The 21,274-nt window shown below is 41.9% G+C and overlaps 1 protein-coding gene across 5 annotated transcripts in view; it reads left to right on the plus strand.

Annotated features, from left to right (window-relative positions):
- LOC105474352 (transcription factor CP2) overlaps positions 1-21,274 on the plus strand; it is an 83,341-nt gene that overhangs the window by 38,087 nt on the left and 23,980 nt on the right. For all 5 annotated transcript variants that reach the window (XM_011728947.2, XM_011728946.2, XM_011728951.2 and 2 more), the window contains 3 exons: positions 18,306-18,457; positions 19,307-19,383; positions 20,629-20,734. In XM_011728947.2, the coding sequence (XP_011727249.2) occupies positions 18,306-18,457; positions 19,307-19,383; positions 20,629-20,734 (335 nt within the window). The remainder of the gene's footprint in view (positions 1-18,305; positions 18,458-19,306; positions 19,384-20,628; positions 20,735-21,274) is intronic.

The following is a 21,274-nucleotide window of genomic DNA, read 5'->3' on the forward strand; positions in this document are numbered from 1 at the left end:
CTATATGTTTTAAAATAATTCCTTTATGCTTCCTTTATTATCACTAATACTGTAAAGACAGTGAACTGGAGAGAAAGAAAACATGAGGGGTTTGCTGAATAATTTAGTATGGTATTGCTGTGAAGAGATAGAAATTTAGATGACAATGATGTTATGTTCTGTCAGGGAACCTTCTTTTTCTTTTTCTTGTTTTTTTTAAGAGTCTTGCACTATTGTCCAGGCTGGAGTGCAGTGGCGTGATCTCAGCTCACTGCAGCTTCTACCTCCCAGGTTCAAGAGATTCTCCTGCCTCAGCCTCCTGAGTAGCTGGGATTATAGGCACCTACCACCACACCAGGCTAATTTTTTTTTTTGTTTTTAGTAGAGACGGGGTTTCACTATGTTGGCCAGGCTGATCTTGAACTCCTGACCTCATGATCTGCCCACCTTGGCCTCCGAAAGTGCTAGGATTATAGGCGTGAGCCACCGCGCCCGGCCAGGGAACCTTCTTTAACTTGTTTATTGCTATATTCCTGCCACCTAAAACAGGGCCTAGAACATAGCAAGTGCTCAAAGACTATTTGATGAATTCAAAAAAGAAGAAAAGGTTTTGAAGGGATTTACTGAGACCATGTCAGACTGAGTGTTTTCACCCCAGTAGTGGTGATGGGTATGTGTAGACCTGAACAAATACCCTCACCCTTTGTGATAATGTTTCAAGATGGCTCACTGAGGACCTCTGCAAAGTCAAGTCTTGCTATAAAAAGATGGTCATTCTAGATGACATAGAGATCAAACCCATGCATTCTCTTAGTTTATTAATACATAGCACTGAGTAATTAAGCTCACCAATCCCTCCTCCCCATTTGGATTTAGTTGACACGGGATATGGCCTGAAAGGGATTTTTTTAAAGCTCCCCAGGTGATTCTAATGTGCAGCTGCTAAGATTGAGAACCACTGCTATTTATATGCCTTTCATACACTCCTGACTTGAATTTAGTAATATAATATACAAATACAGCAGAAGATGACTTGAAAACTATTTTATTTCTAAATACTTTCTGACTTAAAAAGCAGGATCTGATTGTAGTTTTTTTGTGTGTGTGATGGTCTTGCTGTGTCGCCCAGGCATGATCTCGGCTCACTGCAACCTCTGCCTCCCAGGTTCAAGCAATTCTCCTGCTTCAGCCTCCCGAGTAGCTGGGACTACAGGCGCCCACCACAACCCCTGGCTAATTTTTGTCTTTTTAGTAGAGACAACGTTTCAACATGTTGGTCAGGCTGGTCTCAAACTCCTGGCCTCAAGTGATCCTCCCTCCTCGGCCTCCCAAAGCACCAGGATTACAGGTGTGAGCCACTGCGCCTGGCCCTGAATTGTATGTTTTTGTTGTTGTTGTTTTTTGTTTTTGAGATAGAATCTCACTGTGTTGCCCAGGCTGGAATGCCGTGGCATAGTCACGGCTCACTGCAGCCTCAACCTCCAGGACTCAAGTGATCCTCCCACCTCAGCCTCCTGAGTAGCTGGGACTACGGGTGCACACCATTACACCTGGCTAATTTTTAAAATTTTTTTCTAGAGACAAGGTCCCACTATGTTGTCTAGGCTGGTTTTTTTTTTTGTTTTTTGTTTTTTTTTTGGAGATGGAGTCTCGCCCTGTCACCCAGGCTGGAGTGCAGTGGCGCAGTCTCAGCTCACTGCAAGCTCCACCTCCCGGGTTCACGCCATTCTCCCACCTCAGCCTCCCGAGTAGCTGGGACTACAGGTGCCCACCACCACACCCGGCTAATTTTTTGTATTTTTAATAGAGACAGGGTTTCACCGTGTTAGCCAGGATGGTCTCGATCTTCTGACCTCATGATCCACCCGCCTCGGCCTCCCAAAGTGCTGGGATTACAGGCGTGAGCCACCACGCCCAGCCTAGGCTGGTTTTGAACCCCAGGGCTCAAGTGATCCTCCTGCCTTGGCCTCCCAAGTGCTGGGATTATAGGCATGAGGCACAGTGCTCAACCTGTATTTGTTTGATTATCTATCTAAGTAGATATTATTCCTGTTCTTAAGTAGCTGAATTACAGTATGATCTTTTAGACTTGTCTTTTATTATGTTTGTTTTAAAAATACTGTTAAAGGAACTGTAAATAAACTTGATTTAATTTGGTACAAAGTTCTAAGGGGCACAAAAGACTAGAGCAGTGTTTTTTCCAAACTTCAGGCTGTAGTAAAATTTTAAATGAAGTCAAATAGAGACTACCAAGGCCAGGCGGGGTGGCTCATGCCTGTGATTCCAGGAGTTTGGGAGGCTGAGGCTGGCAGATCGCTTGAGCTCACAAGTTTAAGACCAGTGTGGGCAACATGGTGAGACCCCATTTCTACTAAAAATACAAAAAAATAGGTGGGCATGGTGGCATGCCTGTAGTAGTCCCAGCTACTCAGGAGGCTGAGGTGGGAGAATGGCTTCAGCCGGGGAGGTGAAGGTTGCAGTGAGCCGAGACGGCACCACCGGACTCCAGCCTGGGCAATAGAGCCAGACCTTGTCTCAAAAAAGAAAAAAAATACCAAAATTAGTAAGTATTGTTTCATGAAACTTTTCAGTTCTGTAGACGCACAAATATATGTATGTGTGTACTGGGTCTGAATATGAAATAGCTTACCTAATACGAATGGTATTTCAAGATGTTGAAAGCTACAAAACTAGAGTATATGACAAGAGGGAGGAAAGAAGATAGTCATCCCATCATTCCTTTAATGGGGCTACACTGTTACACACATTTATTTTCTCCTTTTTTCTCTGTTTCTTATACATTTTTTGTTTATTTTCTTATCCAGTTGCTTAATTTTTGGATCTGGCCATATTGTTCAAATTCTTTAACACTGTTTCTTTCTTTTTCTTTTTTATTTTTTGAGATAGGGTCTCACTCTGTCGCCTAGACTGGAGTGCAGTGGTGCAATCTCAGGCCACTGCAACCTCCACCTCCCCAGTTCAAGTGATTCTCGTGCCTCAGCCTCCCAAGTAACTGGGACTATAGGCACCTGCCACCACGCCTGGCTAACTTTTGTGTTTTTAATAGAGACAGGGTTTCACCATGTTGGCCAGCCTGTTCTCAAACTCCTAACCTCAAGTGATCTGCCCGCCTCAGCCTCCCAAAGTGCTGGGATTACAGGCGTGAGCCACCATGCCCAGCCAACACTGTTTCTTTACCCAAAGAGTGAAAACAAAGGCCAGGCATGATGACTCACGCCTGTAATCCCAGCACTTTGTGGGGCCAAAGCGGCAGATTGCTTGAGCCCAGGAATTTGAGACCAGTCTCAGTCTGGGCAACATTGCAAAGCCTCATCTCTACAAAAAATATAAAAATTAGCTGGGCATGGTGGCACACACCTGTAGTTCCAGCTCTTCGGGACGCTGAGGTGGGAGGATGGCTTGAGCCCAAGAGGCTGAGGCTATAGTGAGTAGTGATTGTGCCACTGTATCCCACCTGGGCAACAGAGGAAGACCGTCTTTAAAAAAAAAAAAAAAAAAAGCCGGGCGCGGTGGCTCAAGCCTGTAATCCCAGCACTTTGGGAGGCCAAGACGGGCGGATCACGAGGTCAGGAGATCGAGACCATCCTGGCTAACACGGTGAAACCCCGGCTCCACTAAAAAAATACAAAAAACTAGCCGGGGGTAGTGGCAGGCGCCTGTGGTCCCAGCTACTCGGGAGGTTGAGGCGGGAGAATGGCGTAAACCCGGGAGGCGGAGCTTTCAGTGAGCTGAGAGCCCGCCACTGCACTCCAGCCTGGGCAACAGGGCGAGACTCCATCTCAAAAAAAAAAAAAAAAAAAAAAGAGAGAGAGAGAGTGAAAATAGGTATATTTTATTGGCAATGTAGTTAAAGGTTTTATAGCATTAAATTGTTTTAAAAGGTAATTTAAGTTCAGATGAGTTATATTGTAATCTGAGATAGTTTTATGCTTTATTTTTTTCTTAAACGTCATACAGTGGCTTTTGGAATGCACTTTTTTTTTTTTTTAGTAGAACTGTTCTAAGTAAGGTTGACTTAATATTTTCCTTTGCACATTCACCATTACTATTAAGTTTTGTTTTAGAACAAAGAAATTTTTTAGAAGCTTTGTTATCTTATCGCATAACAAACCACGCACAAAAACTTAGTGGCTCAAAACAACAATGACTTCTCATGAATCTATGGATTGACCGTGCAGTTCTCCTTCATGTGGAATCAGTAGGCTGAGGCTGCAGTCATTCTGAGGCCTAGGCTGGGACATTCAAGATGGCTTACTTACATGTTTAATGCTGGGCTCTGCTGGGACACTGGGTTGGCTGGAGCTCGCTGTCTTTCCGTGTAGCCTCAGGACCTCCCCATCTCCACTGAGCCACTCCATGTGGTTGCTTCAGCAGAGTAGCCAGACTTCTTACTAGCAGTTCAGAGTTCCCAAAAGCGCAAAAGTAAAAGCTAGCAATCCTTCTTAAAGACTAGACCTACTCTGGCGCGGTGGCTTACGCCTGTAATCCCAGCACTTTGGGAAGCAGAGGCAGGTGGATCACGAGGTCAATACTTCAAGACCAGCCTGGCCAGCATGGTGAAACCCCATCTCTACTAAAAATACAAAAAATTAGCCAGGCATGGTGGTACACGCATATAATCCCAGCTACTCGGGAGACTGAGGCAGGAGAATCACTTGAACCCAGGAGGTGGAGTTTGCAGTGAGCCAAGATGGCACCACTGCACTGCAGCCTGGGTGATAGAGCAAGACTCTGTCTTAAAAAAAAAAAAAGAAGAAAGACTAATTCCTAAACCAGAACTTGCACACTGTTATTTCTCCCACATTATTGTTAAAGCAAGTTACCAGCCCATATCCAGTGTGGAAGGCGTGCTGCGAAAGGGTGTGAATACAAAGAGCTCTGGGTCATCTGAGACCATCTTTGGAGATTAGCTACCAAAGTCACATTTAGCAGCCTAGTGATGAAATCTCGGGCGGTTTTTATGATATTTAAAACTTAAGACTACTTTTGGATTATTTAGATTTTATTTATATTCATTTTGCCCCCAACCAGTTGTTCCTCTATTTTAACATTTGTTCTATTACAGTTAGATAGGAACTATCTAGCAAGTGTTTAGCTGAAAGTTAGGCATAAATGAAAAAGAACTTGTTGTAAATTGGTTAGGGAGAAGTGAGTACAAAATAGAGAATAGATGATGTCATAAACTTTGTGTTTAAAAAAGTAGTAAGAACTTAAAAAGGTATACCATTTATTTACTGCTGCTGAAACCCTGAAGACCAAAAGGACAGAAAAAGAAAAGAAGGAAAGGAAGGAAAAGAAAATAATTTTATTTTTAAAAATTGATAATGTGATTTTTCATAGTTAGAATAGTAGCTGATACTTAGTAGGTAATAAATCTTTGAATGACTGAAGTTTTCTTTTCAAAAGGGGAGTTATTCAAGGCCACCTTGAGTGGAAAAAATATTTTTAAAGGGAGTTATTGGTATTTTAGGAAATACATATTTTACTCAGCTTGTTCATAGACAGTTTAGAAGATCTGAGAGTATCATTCATTATACTGAGAGCATAGTTCACCTTTGGCCAAGTGGATGTTCATAAGATATAGAAGTTCTCTGAGAACTGAAAACCTTTTTATATCTTAACTTTAACCAAGAATATCATTTTTAGGGATTGTTTGTGATAGAACAAAGCTATACTGATGGGCCTGTTGTATTTGGTATACAGAAGATTTAGTATGCCTAGATGTTATCTATATTTTATTTTATTATAGTTTGTCTATTCCTTGTTTTGTCATGGCAAGTACACAAATGTACAAATAATTTTTTTTTTGGAGATAGAGTCACACTCTGTCACCCAGGCTGGAGTGCAGTGGCGCAATTTCGGCTCACTGCAACCTCTGCTTCGCAGGTTCAAATGATTCTCCTGCCTCAGCCTCCCAAGTAGCTGGGATTACAGGCACCTGCCACCACGCCCAGCTAATTTTTATATTTTTAGTAGAAGGTTTTGCCATGTTGGCCAGGCTGATCTTGAATTCCTGACCTCAGGTGATCCACCCGCCTCAGCCTCCCAAAGTACTAGGATTACAGGCGTGAGCCATTATGCCTGGCCAGTTTTTTTTGAGACAGTTTTTTTTTAAGACAGATTTATAAGCCTGTTGGTTTAGCCAGTATGTAGGGTTTTATAGTTATCATTTGGCTCTGCCTTCTATAGCAGATGGAAAATATGCTTTGGACTTTGTAATGGCAGTGAACTAGTGATATTTCCTATCAGAGGAGACTATATGCCAGTTAGTATTTTCTAATAATAAATAGGATCCCTAAACACAGCCCAGTGCTTTTTTTTTTTTTTTTTTTTGAGACTGAGTCTTGCTCTTTCACCCAGGCTGGAGTGCAGTAGCATGATCTTGGTTCACTGCAGCCTCTGCCTCCCAGGTACAAGCGATTCTCCTGCCTCAGCCTCCTGAGTAGCTGAGATTACAGGCGCACACCACCACACCTGGCTAATTTTTATATTTTTAGTAGAGACAGGGTTTTGCCATGTTGGCCAAGCTGGACTTGAACTCCTGACCTGAGGTAATCTACCTGCCTTGTTCTCCCAAAGTGCAGGGATTACAGGCGTGAGCCACTGCGCCTGGCCAACAGCTACTATTTTTAATGTTGTTTTTGTGTTTGTAGGTTTTTTGTGATGGGGTCTCATTTTGTTGCCCAGGCTGGAGTGCAGTGGCACAATCATGACTCACTGCAACCTCCCAGGCTCAAGCAATCCTCCTACCTCAGCCTCCCAATTAACTGGGATTACAGACGCACAGTACCATGCCCAGCTAATTAAAAATTTGTTATTGTAGAGATGGGGTCTTATTTTTTACCCAGGCTGGTCTCAAATTACTGGTCTCAAGCAGTCCTCCTGCCTCAGGCTCCCAAAATGCTGGGATTATAGGTGTGAGCCACTGTGCCTGGCTCCAATGGAGCTTTTTTTTTTTCCTTCCAGTTTTAGAATATTTTTATCCTGCCAAAAGATTCCCTGTGCCCATTTTCCTTCCAGTGCAGCTTCTAATACCTGAACAGTCTCACAACATTTAGTCTTTTTAGAATAATAAAACCATAGAACTGATTTGGAGACCCTTTTAAAGAGGTCAGCTCATCTAACCCTGAGCTACTGAAATCTCTTTACAGGATAGAACGAAAAAGACTTCTTTGCGGCCGGGCGCGGTGGCTCAAGCCTGTAACCCCAGCACTTTGGGAGGCCGAGACGGGCGGATCACGAGGTCAGGAGATCGAGACCATCCTGGCTAACACCGTGAAACCCCGTCTCTACTAAAAATACAAAAAAAAACTAGCCGGGCGAGGTGGCGGGCGCCTGTAGTCCCAGCTACTCCGGAGGCTGAGGCAGGAGAATGGCGTAAACCCGGGAGGCGGAGCTTGCAGTGAGCTGAGATCCGGCCACTGCACTCCAGCCCGGGCTACAGAGCAAGACTCCGTCTCAAAAAAATAAAAAAAAAATAAAAAGACTTCTTTGCTTCAGCAATCCTCTTTCTCTACATATGACATGACTTTAGGTCACCTCACTTATTTATCTCTCTCCTTAGATTTTTTTTTTTTTTTTTAGACGGAGTCTTGCGCTGTCGCCCAAGCTGGAATGCAGTGACACGATCTTGGCTCACTGCAACCTCTGCCTCCCAGGTTCAAGAAATTCTCCTGCCTCAGCCTCCCGAGCAGCTGGGATTACAGGCGCCTGCCACAATGACCAGCCAATTTTTTGTATTTTTAGTAGAGACAGGGTTTTACCATGTTAGCCAGGCTGGTCTCGAACCCCTGACCTCGTGGTCTGCCCGCCTTGGCCTCCCAAAGTGCTGGGAATTACAGGCATAAGCTACCATGCCCGGCCTCTCCTTAGATTTTTTAAGTCCTCTCAAATGTGTACATTCAGAACTAAGTATATTCAAGTGTAGTCTGATTTGCATAGAGAATGACATTTTCTTCATTCAGACTTTGCTTTTAATGAAACCTGGTATCAGTGATTTTGGCAGCTGTAACATACTGTTTGTGTCTTTGAAATAGACTTTTTTAAAAGCCTAGTCATTTCTCACTGTCCTGTGACATTTTGTTTTTATTGGGTTTTTTTTTGTTCTAAGCTTATGACTTTGTATTTATCCTTATTAAATATGATCCCCTTAAATTTAGCCTCCTGTTCCAGCCACTTACAATTACTTAAAAAGTTGATAATGGCATACAGGGTGTTTACTTTCCCATCCCAGATTCCTGTCATTTGCACATTTGATCATCCTCCTTTCCATATTCTCATCCAAGTCATTTATAAAAAAATGTTGCAAAGGACAGGTTACTCTGGACCCCGTTGCATACTACTGAGCCTTCTTCCAGATTTATCTGCAACTCTTTAGGTACAATTGTATAATTATCTGTGAAGCCACTTAACTTTCAAGTTAAAAAATACATATTTTTTCACTTTGCACAGTGATATCAAGAGAGACTTTATTTTATGCCTTGCTGAAATCCAGATACTATATTTATGCCTATAGCATTTGCTGGCCTAACCATATAAAAAAAGGAAAATGGAGTTTGGAGATGTTCCTGATACTAGTTTTTATTAATGAACTATTCTTTTAGTAACCTATTTTGCAGTCTTGCTTGTCCTGCACATCACATCAACTCTAGTATAAGGTACGGAGAATATATTCTCCTTTCTTTTTGAAAATTGTTTCTGCATGGTGGCTCACACCTGTAATCCCAGCACTTTGGGAGGCTGAGTTGGGTGGATCATTTGAGGTCAGGAGTTCGAGACCAACCTGGCCAACATGGTGAAACCCCATCTCTACTAAAATACAAAAATTAGCTGGGCGTGGTGGTGCATACATGTAATCCCAGCTACTCAGGAGGCTGAGGCAGGAGAATCGCTTGAACCCAGGAGGCAGAGGTTGTGGTGAGCCGAGATCGCACCACTGCACTCCAGCCTGGACAACAGAGTGAAACTCCGTCTCAAAAAAAGAAAAAAAAAAAAAAAAAAAGAACAGAAAAGAAAAGAAAATTGCTTCTGCAGACACACAAAGCTAATGTGATATTTGGGATTGTTAGAATCATGAGACTTGTCTGGGTTTCCAAAGTGTCACTCATGGGTCTCATCTGCAGATTCTTCAAGTTCTCTGGTGTAGAATTCATCCAGGAATTCTTTATTCATTTAGACAGATAGGCACTCTTTGACAGTCTCCTTATTTATCTTGGTCAGTAATCTAGTTTTCCTAATATTTCTTCTTTTCTTTCTACTTTCAAGATGATTTTTCTTGTCAGAAAAGATAGAAGAAAAACAGGAATTGAGATGTTCTGTCTCTGCTTTATATTAATTAGTAATATGCCATTTACATCAAAGAGTGGGCCTGTGTCTTCCTTACCTTTTTTGCAAGTCTCAGCACATTCTGGGCTTCAGCTTCAGCTTCCTTCTTGATGACACATCAGTGCAATTTTTAAAAATAGTTTCTTTCTTTTTATATATGTTGTGTATGTCTGTCTAATTCTTAGTTGATTGGTGAGCTTTCCAGCTAGTCTCTTTAGATAAGCCTCTTCTTTTTTCCCCCATCTATCTTAAATAATGTGAGATTGCCAGAATTTCATTTTTGAGAACCTCAATCCTGTTGTCTTCCCTTTTAGCACCTCAGACTTAAGTCCTGTCTTTAGCACTTCAGCCTTAGGTCCTGTCTCCTTGACTGGTTGAAGCCTGTTCTCAGAGTCTAGTTGCTGCATCTAGCTGTGCCCCTCGCCCTTCTGCCTGCCTGTCTGCCTTGGTTGTTTTCTTTTGAGGCATCCACTACTTCTTTTCTGATCAATTTCTTCTTATTCAGATTAGGTTCCAAGTTATAATTCTACTTATTTCTTCTACCTTCTGGATGATAGAATAATTAGCAAGGCAAATTTAAAAAATCTTATATGCTGCTTTTTAGTTGTATGAGATTTTTCCGTAGCAGAAATCTTTTATCATTACTGGCTTTATGGTAAAATCACAGGGCCATCTCTCCTTGCCAGGTCTCCTCCCTGATCTGACCTTACATCCTTCCCACAAATCCCAGAAAATCAATCTATTTTCTTAAAGTTGTTATGGCCAATTGTTTGCTGGATGTTTTTTTTCTTTTGAAGCTGGCCTTAGAGTAGAGTGTAGTCTCTTCAGCTGTTGCCCTTCCATGCTGTAGCTGACATAGGGATGTTAGTATGCTTTTGTTTCAAATGCTTTATTCTCATTTAGTGGAAGCTAAATGAGGGTTACAAATAGGAAAGTTGAAGTTCATGACATCTTATTGTCCCAAGTTAGCTTCTAAGTTCCTTAGATGCTATCTACTGCCTTTCTTACTCAAGGTAACACTCTTCAACCCTCTTCTTCTCCCTTTTCTAGGCTCTTTCTAGAACAGGGCATCTCAAACAGCTGGTAGGCCTGAAGGAAGAAAGCTAAACCACAGTTATGAATTAGTAGAGACCATTCAGGGGCTGCCCTTTCTCAAAAAGGTAATTTATACCTCAGGAGACTGTGAAGCAGCTCTTTGTGGAATCTTAGTTACATTCAAGAAAGATCACTCCTGATATTGCTTCTATTCCTCTTCCTTTCACTCAATTGCTTTCTGCTATGCCTTCATGCTCAGGTTTGGATTTCCATTTAGGGGTATACATTTTTAACATATACTCAACTTATCCTTTTAACAGGTGTGATTTCTATATCTTTTTTTTTTTTTTTTAATTGGAGTCTCGCTCTGTCACCAGGCTGCAGTGCAGTGGCGTGATCTTGGCTCACTGAAGCCTCTGCCTCCTGGGTTCAAGCCATTTTCCTGCCTCAGCCTCCTGCGTAGCTGAGACTACAGGCGCACACCGCCACGCCTCACTCATTTTTGCTTTTTTTTTTTTTTTTTTTTTTTGAGACAGTCTCGCTCTGTTGCCCAGGCTGGAGTGCAGTGGCGCAATCTCTGCTCACCGTAAGCTCCACCTTCTGTGTTCACGCCATTCTCCTGCCTCAGCCTGCTGAGTAGCTGGAGCTACAGGCGCCCAACACCACGCCCGGCTAATTTTTGTTGTATTTTTTAGTAGAGACAGGGTTTCACCATGTTAGCCAGGATGATCTCGATTTCCTGACCTCGTGATCCACCCACCTGGTCTCCCAAAGTGCTAGGATTACAGGCTTGAGCCACTGTGGCCGGCCAATTTTTGCATTTTTAGTAGAGGCGGGGTTTCACCGTGTTGGCCAGGATGGTCTTGATTTCCTGACCTCAAGTGATCCACCTGCCTCGGCCTCCGAAAGTGGTGGGATTACAGGCGTGAGCCACCACGCCTAGCCTGTGATTTCTGTATCTTTATACTTTGATCAGAGATAGGGTAAGATCAAAAATTCCAAAATGATTATAGTGTATATAGTGCTGAGTATTCTGGTGAATGCAAACAACCTGTCAAAGGATAGAATTACAGCAAATTTAAAAGATCTCAGTTGGCTTTCTTTGTGATTCTAGAATTGAGCAAGACATCATTCCATAAAATACAGTAATTGTTCCAGTGAGCTGAGCAGAAGAGGTTAGACAGAAGGGCTAAAGGAAGCAGAAGCAAAGAACAGAGTGTATTAGTTACTTTTCAAAGTTACTTTTTCTTGTAAGGCTGGGAGAGGGAGAGAGAAGAATAGAGAAGTAACTGATTGATTCATGTGGAGGTCAGAGTGGAAGCAGGTGCGAGAGGGTCCTGTAGAAGAAAACATGGCTGCCAAAGTGTTTGAGTCCATGGTAAGTTTGGCTTGGCCTTAGCTGTTGCAGGAGGCATGTGAACTCTGCCTTATATAATGTGGATGCTGGGCACAGAGCTGTCATCTTTGACTGATTCCAGGACAAAAATGACAGGACATTGTGGTAGGGGAAGGGACTCACTTTCTCATCCCGTGGGTACAGAAACCGATTATCTTTGACTGCCTTTCTCCACCACATCATGTACCAGTCATCACTGGTAGCAAAGATTTACAGAATGTCAACATCACACTGCGCATCATCTTCCTGCCCGTCGCTAGCCAGCTTCCTGCATCTTCACCAGCATCGGAGAGGCCTATGATGAGCGTGTGCTGCCGTCCATCACGACCGAGATCCTCAAGTCAGTGGTGGCTCGCTTTGATGCTGGAGAAGTAATCACCCAGAGAGAGCTGGTCTCCAGGCAGGTGAGCAACGACCTTACAGAGCAAGCAGCCCCATTTGGGCTCATCCTGGACGATGTGTCCTTGACACATCTGACCTTTGGGAAGGAGTTCACAGAAGCGGTGGAAGCCAAACAGGTGGCTCAGCAGGAAGCAGAGAGGGCCAGATTTATGATGGAAAAGGCTGAGCAGCAGAAAAAGGCGGCCATGGTCTCTGCTGAGGGCGACTCCAAGGCAGCCGAGCTGATTGCCAACTCACTGGCCATGGCGGGGGACGGCCTGATCGAGCTGTGCAAACTGGAAGCCGCGGAGGACATTGCGTTAACAGCTCTCACGCTCTCGGAACATGACCTACCTGCCAGCAGGGCAGTCCGTGCTCCTCTGGTTGCCCCATGAGGGCCCACCCTGCCTGCACCTCCGCAGGCCGACTGGGCCACAGCCCTGATGATTCTTAAACACCGCCTTCCCCCCATACCCCAGAAATCACGGTGAAATTTCATAATTGGCTTAAAGTGAAGGAAATAAAAGTAAAATCACTTCAGAACTCTTAAAAAAAAAAAAAAAAAGAAGAAGAAGAAAAAAAAATAACTGATTGGGCCAGGTGGCTCATGCCGGTGATTCTAGCACTTTGGGAGGCTAAGAGAGAAGAGCTTGAGTTCAGGAGTTCAAGACCAACCTGAGCAACATGATCAGACCCCATCTCTACAAAAAATTTAAGAATTAGCCAGACATGGTGGTGCACACCTGTAGTCCCAGCTACTTGGGAGGCTGGAGGATCCCTTGAACCCAGGAATTGAAGGCAGCAGTGAACTTTGATCACGCCACTGTACCCTAGCCTGGGTGACAGAGTGAGACCCCCTCAAAAAAAAAAAAAAAGAAAAAAAGAAAAGTGGCTGATTGGTTAACATCAGGCTACTTCAGGCTACTATTTTTGTGTGAGGATTAAAGCAGAGGGAACTTCATTATCATGCTGTTTGAAGATTTAAACTGTCCTGTTTGGGACATTAGGTGTTCTGTCTCTCCTGATTTCTTAGAAGATAAGATAGCTTAGTTTAGGTTTAACAATGTAGAACTTAAGATGGATGACTCCATTTTTATTTTTAGTCTGCTTTGTTGGGGCCTAGTATAGGAGTTTAGTGGCCTCCTATAGTTTTTATTTAACAAAACAAAAGTATACATCATATCAGTGAATATTTGCTAAGAACAGGAAAGAGAAGTCTTCCTTTCAAATAGCTTACGGTTCATTGAAATTAATTAATCCAGGCACAGTGGCTCATGCCTGTGATCCCAACACTTTGGGAGAAGAGGTGGGAGGATTACTTGAGGCTTGGAGTTTGAGACCACTCTGGGCAACATAGCAAGACCTCCATTTCTACAAAAAATAAAAAATAAATTTAAAAAAAAATGAACTAAATGCATAAAGCAATCAGAAAATATAATAAAACGTTAAATTTTACATTGGCAACAGCTACTTAGAATCTACCAGAATGGGTTTGGGTTTTCCTTATCTAAACTCACCTCTAAGGAAGAGCAGACTTGGATTTCCAAAACCATTTCTTTCTGGATGCACTTGTTTTTGTTTTGGTATAAATAGGGACCTAGAATTGTATTTCCAGTGACCTTTAGCCTCTATCTCTAGGAATGTGGAACTGAATGGTACTTTTGCTCCCACAGCAGACTAAAAGAAATGCAGTGTAGCAAGATTATGAATAATTGAAATATGTTTGGGGTTTATAGATCTTAAACTCTCTGATGAGGAAATATAGTCTTGTGTATTTGGTTTGGCTGTACTGTTTTGAGTTAGTTTTAGGGGTAACTTTGAGAATCAGTTTTAGAATTCTAGCCCCAGATAACAGTCCTTTGCTTAGTCATGGGTTAGGTGTAATGCCACATGATCCTGAGAAGACTAGGAATGGTTGCTGTTTATTAACCTTGGTTGGTAGTGATACTTGAGAAGAAAAAATAGCCACCCTACATTCATAAAGGTTAAACTGTTGCTATGTTTCAAAATCCTATTTGCCTTGATATCTGGTAATCTTTACTAATCTTTTAAAGAATCATCAGATGTGATGTATTTGAGAATGATAAGACAGTAAAGGCTTCCAAATGCTAACACTGTGTTAAGTTTTGTGGTGTTTTACTTTATTTTTTATACTTTTTGTTATGAGAGCACTGGTAACTTCCTGATCTTGAGAAATAAAAAACTAGAACAGAGTAATTTTTTAGAAAACTCTGTTTCTACAGTTGTAAATAGTCTCAAGGGAACAATATGTTTCACGTGGAAAAAAATTAATATGGACAGGAAGAAGGATTCCCTCAACAGTCTCCACTCTTAACTCATATGAGCAAAGCCTAAGGAAAAGAAAGTGCCTTTTGTGTTTCTGGCCATTGAAATATTTTTTAACGATGAGAAAACTGTTTCATAGGCCGGCCGCGGTGGCTCACGCCTGTAATCCCAGCACTTTGTGAGGCTGAGGTGGGCAGATTACCTGAGGTCAGGAGTTTGAGAACAGCATGGCTAACATGGTGAAACCCTGTCTCTACTGAAAATATAAAGTTAGCTGAGCGTGGTAGCAGATGCCTGTAATCCCAGCTACTTGGGAGGCTGAGGCAGGAGAATCACTTGGACCCAGGAGGCAGAGGCTGCAGTGAGCCGAGATGGTGTCACTGCACTCCAGCCTGGGTGACAGAGGGAGACTCTGTCTCAAAAAAAAGAAAAAGAAAAAAAGAAAACTGTTTCATGAAAACTGGTTTGCATCAAGTCTTACTGGATTCAAATAATAACATATTATTGTTATTCAGATATCAACAGAAAGAAAAATTTTCTTCTCTTCCACCCTTCCTTTTTTTAGTGTTCATGCCAGTAAATTTGTATTATACCTGTGTGTGAAGTCAATAATCAGAAAATTTGCTACTTGTTTTATTTTCCAGTAATAATTTATAATATTGTCTGTAAAATTCACAAGAGTGTAGTCAACTTTCTGTCAATAGTGTCTTTGCCTGAAGGTAGTGACCCTGTAATCTGATGTATTGGGGAAAATGTGTGTACTGGTGAGGGATATAGGTACATATAAATAATTGCTTTTTCATCTGTGAATGGTTAAAAAGAAGCATTTTGGTCTCTTTATAAGCTTAATATTTAAATTATAGGTAAAGGTTTGAATGTATTCCATTTTGAACATGGGGAATGTTAAGAATCTCTGGGCTGGGTGAGGTGGCTCACACCTATAATCCTAGCACTTTGGGAGGCCGAGGTGGGCGGATCACTTGAGGTCAGGAGTTTGAGACCAGCCTGGCCAACATGGTGAAACCTTGTCTCTACTAAAAATACAAAAGTTAGCCCGGCGTGGTGGTATGTGCCTGTAGTCCCAGCTACTTGGGAGGCTGTGGCAGGAGAATCACTTGAACCCGGGAGGTGGAGGTTGCAGAGACCCGAGATCGTGCCACTGCACTCAAGCCTGGGAGACAGAGCAAGACTGTCTTAAAAGAAAAAAAATCGCTGGATTTCTGACTTCTAATCTTCTGGGGGGGATTTTTTTTTTTTTTAGATGAATTTTTTTTTTTTTTTTTAAGATGGAGTCTCGCTCTGTCTCCCGGGCTTCAGTGCAGTGGCGTGATCTCGGCTCTCTGCAACCTCCACCTCCTGGGTTCAAGTGATTCTCCTGCCTCAGCCTCCTGAGTAGGTGGGACTACAGGCACGCGCCACCACACCTGGCTAATTTTTGTATCTTTAGTAGAGATGGGGTTTTACCATATTAGCCAGGCTGGTCTCAAACTCCTGACCTCAAGTAATCTGCCCGCCTTGACCTCCCAAAGTGCTGGGATTATAGGCGTGAGCCATACCATGCCCGGCCAAGGGAATCTTAATTGTTTCTTTTATTTCATGTGCCCTGTTCCTTTTCTTTTGTACCCAGAAGTACTCTGTGGCCTATGTATATTTTTTCTTTTTTTAAAAAAACTTTACTGTGGAAAATTTCAAACATATACAAAGTAAACAGAATTATATGATGAACCCTCTTATACTCATCACTTTGCTTTAACAGTCATCAACACGTTACTACTCTTTTTATCTTTTTTTTTTTTTCAGACTCAGTCTCGCTATGTCACCCAGGCTGAAGTGCAGTGGTACAATCTTGGCTCAAGCGATTCTCGTGCCTCAGCCTCCCACATAGCTGGGATTACAGGTGTGTGTCTCCACACCCAGCTAATTTTTGTATTTCTATTAATAGTAGAGATGGGGTTTCACCATGTTGGCCAGGCTGGTCTTGAACTCCTGGCCTCAAGTGATCCACCTGCGTTGGCCTCCCAAAGTGGTGGAGTTACAGGCGTGAGCCACCACACCTAGCACTCTTTTATTATTTTTACTTCTACCTATTCCCCATCTTCTATTCAATAAATTTTTTTTTTAGGTAAAATTCATTTACAGTGAGATGCAAAAATAAGCTGTTAGAGTTACAACCGTGTAGCAGACCTATCATAGTATAAAACATATTCATCTCCCTACAGAGTTCCCTTATATACCTTCCAAGTCATCCCCTGCCCCACCAGGAAACCATTGTTCTCTTCGACTCTGCCTGTTTTAGACTGTCATATAAACAGAACCATGCATTATGCATTCTTTGTGTCTGGCTTTTTTTGTTGAGCATTATATCTGTGAGATTCATCCATGTTGCATTCCTTTGTTTCACTGAGTAGTCCATTGTATGGATATACCATGGTTTGTACATCTGTTCTCTTACTCATGAACATTTAGGTTCTTTCCAGTTTGTTTTTGTTTTTGTTTTGAGACAGAATCTTGTTCTGTTGCCCAGGCTGGAGTGCAGTGCCACGATCTCGGCTCATTGCACCTCTTGCCTCCTGAGGTCAAGTGATTCTCCTGCCTCAGCCTCCCAAGTATCTGGAACTACAGGCCTGCACCACCACACCCAGCTAATTTTTGTATTTCTGGTAGAGATGGGGTTTCACCATGTTGGCCAGGCTGGTCTCAAACTCCTGACCTCAGGTGATCCACCCACCTCAGCCTCCCGAAGTGCTGGGATTACAGGTGTGAGCCACTGCGCCTGGCCTAGTTTTTGCTTTTATGCTGTGGACATTTATAACAAGTCTTGGGTGGACTTATGTTTTCATTTTTCTTGGATAAGTACCAATGGGTGGAACTGCTGGAGTCAATAGATGCCTGATTAATTTAATTTTTTTTAAATTAATTTTTTGTTTGTTTGTTTTTTGAGATGGAGTTTGGCTTTTGTTGCCCAGGCTGGAGTGCAATGGCACCATCTCGGCTCACCGCAACCTCCACCTCCCGGGTTCAAGCAATTCTTCTGCCTCAGCCTCCCGAGTAGCTGGGAATACAGGCACGTGCCACCACTCCTGGCTAATTTTGTATTTTTAATAGAGACACGGTTTCGCCATGTTGGTCAGCCGAGTCTCGAACTCCGGACCTTAGGTTATCTGCCCGCCTTGGCCTCCCAAAGTGCTGGGATTATAGGCATGAGCCACTGCGCCTGGCTGCATGTTTAATTTTATAAAAAATTGCCAAACCTTTTCCTAAAGTGTTTATGTTATTGTACATTCCTACTGACAAAGGATGAGAGTGTGGTTTTACATTCCTACTGACAAAGGATGGATGTATGTCTTTGGTTTGCAAGTTTAGATAAACTGATAGATACAAAAAGCTTTTTCTTAGAGGAAATGGCTTGTAGGAACATCTCATTATTAGTTGTTATTCCACAGAGTGTAAGATGACCTTGAAATATATACTCGTTATTGATTTGTCCTTTTCATGTGGCTTCTAAGGAATTGTAGAAGTTATTTTAGTCCTTATAGAAAATCAACTGATATGGTTATACAGGTAGTATTACTGAGTGTCCTAGATTTATACATTTTAGAACACTGTTTATAATTTCCAGAGCCCTTTTAGGAACCCCTGTCTATGATTCCTAGAAACATTCTTTCACACTTAGTGGTTTTAGCAGTGAATATCTGTCATCACCCACACTATTGTGGTCAGGGGGATATCACAGCAGGTAATCTAAATGGAATTGTTGGGGTGAAACTCCACCAAGGTGAGTAATGTTTATGGCTTTCCAAAGCATTGCAATTAAATTATTTAACAGTAAAGCTGCCTTTGCACCATTGCCAGATATTAATGTGAGTCATTTGTTTTATTTTAGTGATGTCCTTGCATTGCCCATTTTTAAGCAAGAAGAGTCAAGTTTGCCTCCTGATAATGAGAATAAAATCCTGCCTTTTCAATATGTGCTTTGTGCTGCTACCTCTCCAGCAGTGAAACTCCATGATGAAACCCTAACGTATCTCAATCAAGGTTAGATGCTTCCTCATTCATTAGTACTATTGCAGGCCTACAGTATTTATGATTTTTTTTTTTTTTTGCAACGGAGTCGCCCAGGCTGGAGTGCAGTGGCGCAATCTCGGCTCACTGCAAGCTCCGCCTCCTGGGTTCACACCATTCTCCTGCCTCAGCCTCCTGAGTAGCTGGGACCACAGGCATGTGCTTTTTTGTATTTTTAATAGAGACGGGGTTTCACCGTGTTAGCCAGGATGGTCTGGATCTCCTGACCTCCTGATCCGCCCACCTTGGCCTCCCAAAGTGCTGGGATTACAGGCGTGAGCCACTGCACCCGGCCATTTATGATGTTTTATTAGGTACACTTATATGTAAAAACTTAGATCTTTCTGGTGTGACCTATCAAACTAGAAGTCCTACTTCAGAGATTTGAGTTCTAATGTCATACTTGATATCTGTTACTAGCTTCTTTTGCTTAGCTGTCCATTTTTAGTTCCCAGCTTCCTCTTCCTAATCATGTTCCCTAGACACTCCCATTGATTACTGTCTGAGAAGTATTACTCTACCTGGCTCTATTATTTACCAATTGTGTGGCCTTGGACAAGTTGCTAAAACTCTTTTAAGTTTCCATTTCTTTGTCTGTAAAATGGGATTGGTAATACCTTAGAAAGGTATATCAGTTAAATGAGATAATATGTGACAATACTTGGCACAGGGCTGAACATCTAGTAAAGGCTTCTGGTTGTTGTTACTAATACTAATAATATTATTATACTATTGTATATTCAACCAACTGAATTTTATTCTTTCTGAATCTAGCAAAGTTAATTTGTGATGAATATAATATGTAATTACTTTTTCTTCTAGGACAGTCTTATGAAATTCGAATGCTAGACAATAGGAAACTTGGAGAACTTCCAGAAATTAATGGCAAATTGGTGAAGGTAAAACGAATAAATCATTCTTCTTTACAATTTTTTTTATTAATCCTTTTGTGATTTTAAATTTTTGTTTTTGTTGTTAATGTTCTTTTGCTTCCAAGGGCTTGATGGTATCTCTTGCCTGCCGTAATTTGTTGGCAGAGTGGTAAGCTGATGTGTTATTTCTTTGGGGTCAGAGTAGGCCCCACTATTCACATGAATTTTTCAGAGCTGCAGAAATAGAACGCTTACCACTCCCTGTCCAGGGTAATCACCCCTGGCTCAGTGAAGTTCTTTTGGAGTAAAGTAACCTCCTTGAGATCTTTAGAGAAGCCTGAGTGTCTTTTTTGATACTTAGTCTTATAGCGAGGGAAACAGAAGCTACTTTGATGAAGAGCAGTTCTCTTAGTCTAGATTAACAGTCAGGATTTTGATAATTCACAGCACAATCGAAACAGGAGTTTTGTCAATAGGTGGTGGGAGGAATTAACAGACACTACTACAAAGTAAAAGTAACAAAAGGAAAGTTGATGGAAATAGGCTCTGCCTACCCTCAGTGTTTACAGGTTGTATGGTGGGTTAGCAAGCAGGGCACTTGGTGAGTTTTTCATGTACATCTGAAGAACTAAGCCAGATAAGCCATGGCGTAACAGAAGAGGCATGCAGCAATGCTTCAGATGGGAGTCCTTTATGCCTACTTACCATCGGACTGAAGTTTAAGCCAAGTTTTAAATATGGTACCAGTTAACTATAGAGATTATATCTGAGAAATTGGCTGGGTACGGTGGCTTACGCCTGTAGTCCCAGCACTTTGGGAAGCTGAGGCGGGCGGATCACTTGAGGTTGGGAGTTTGAGACCAGCCTGACCAACATGGAGAAACCCTGTCTCTACAGAAAGTACAAAATTAGCCAGTCGTGGTGGCACATGCCTATAATCCCAGCTACTCAGGAGGCTGAAACAGGAGAATTCCTTGAACCCGGGAGGCAGAGGTTGCTGTGAACCGAGATGGTGCCATTGCACTCCAGCCTGGGCAACAAGAGCGAAATCCATTTCAAAAAAAAAATAAAAGATTATATCTGAGAAATTATAAAATTTTATCCTGAAATAGCACTTAGTATGGTATGGGTTTTAGAGTGAAGCAGATGTTAAGAAAAATAATTTTAGGTTGTGTTTAGAAACCAACTGGCAGTGAGTCCTGCTAGTTTTTCTTTGTCAGCACTGATTTTCAAGAGGTCCTGTTATCGTCTGATTTGGTTGTATCCTTTTAGAGTATATTCCGTGTGGTGTTCCATGACAGAAGGCTACAGTACACTGAGCATCAGCAGCTAGAGGGTTGGAGGTGGAACCGACCTGGGGACAGAATTCTTGACATAGGTGAGTTAAGAGAATCTATTGCCTAGGAAATGCCTTTAGCTATGCACCAAGAGTTGGTTTTCTTTATTTGACATTTACCTTGATTCATATGCTTGTGAAGCTCAATTAGTATAAACCTTGAAAGTATTTATTAAGCATAAAAAATTTTAAGTAATACAGGTGAAAATGATACCAGAATTGAAGTTGAAAGTATAAACACTTTAGTTCCATAGCAACTATAGGATGATTTTGTTTTGTTTTTTAAGTTGTGGTAAAATATATGTTACATAAAAGTTATCATTTTAAGCATGTTAAGTGGATAGTTCAGTAACATTAAGTACATTCAAATTATTGTGTAACCATCACTATCATTCATCTCCAGAACTTTTCTTATCTGCAAAACTGGATGTCTGTACCTGTTAAACAACTCCCCATTCTCCCTTCTTCACAGCCCCTGGTAACCACTATTCTCCTTTCTGTCTCTATGAATTAGACTACTAAGTACTGCATAAATGAAATCATACAGTATTCGTCCTTTTGTGACTGGCATTTTTCACTTAG

This window comes from Macaca nemestrina, chromosome 10 (genome assembly GCF_043159975.1).
Source record: "Macaca nemestrina isolate mMacNem1 chromosome 10, mMacNem.hap1, whole genome shotgun sequence".
Lineage (NCBI taxonomy): Eukaryota > Metazoa > Chordata > Mammalia > Primates > Cercopithecidae > Macaca > Macaca nemestrina.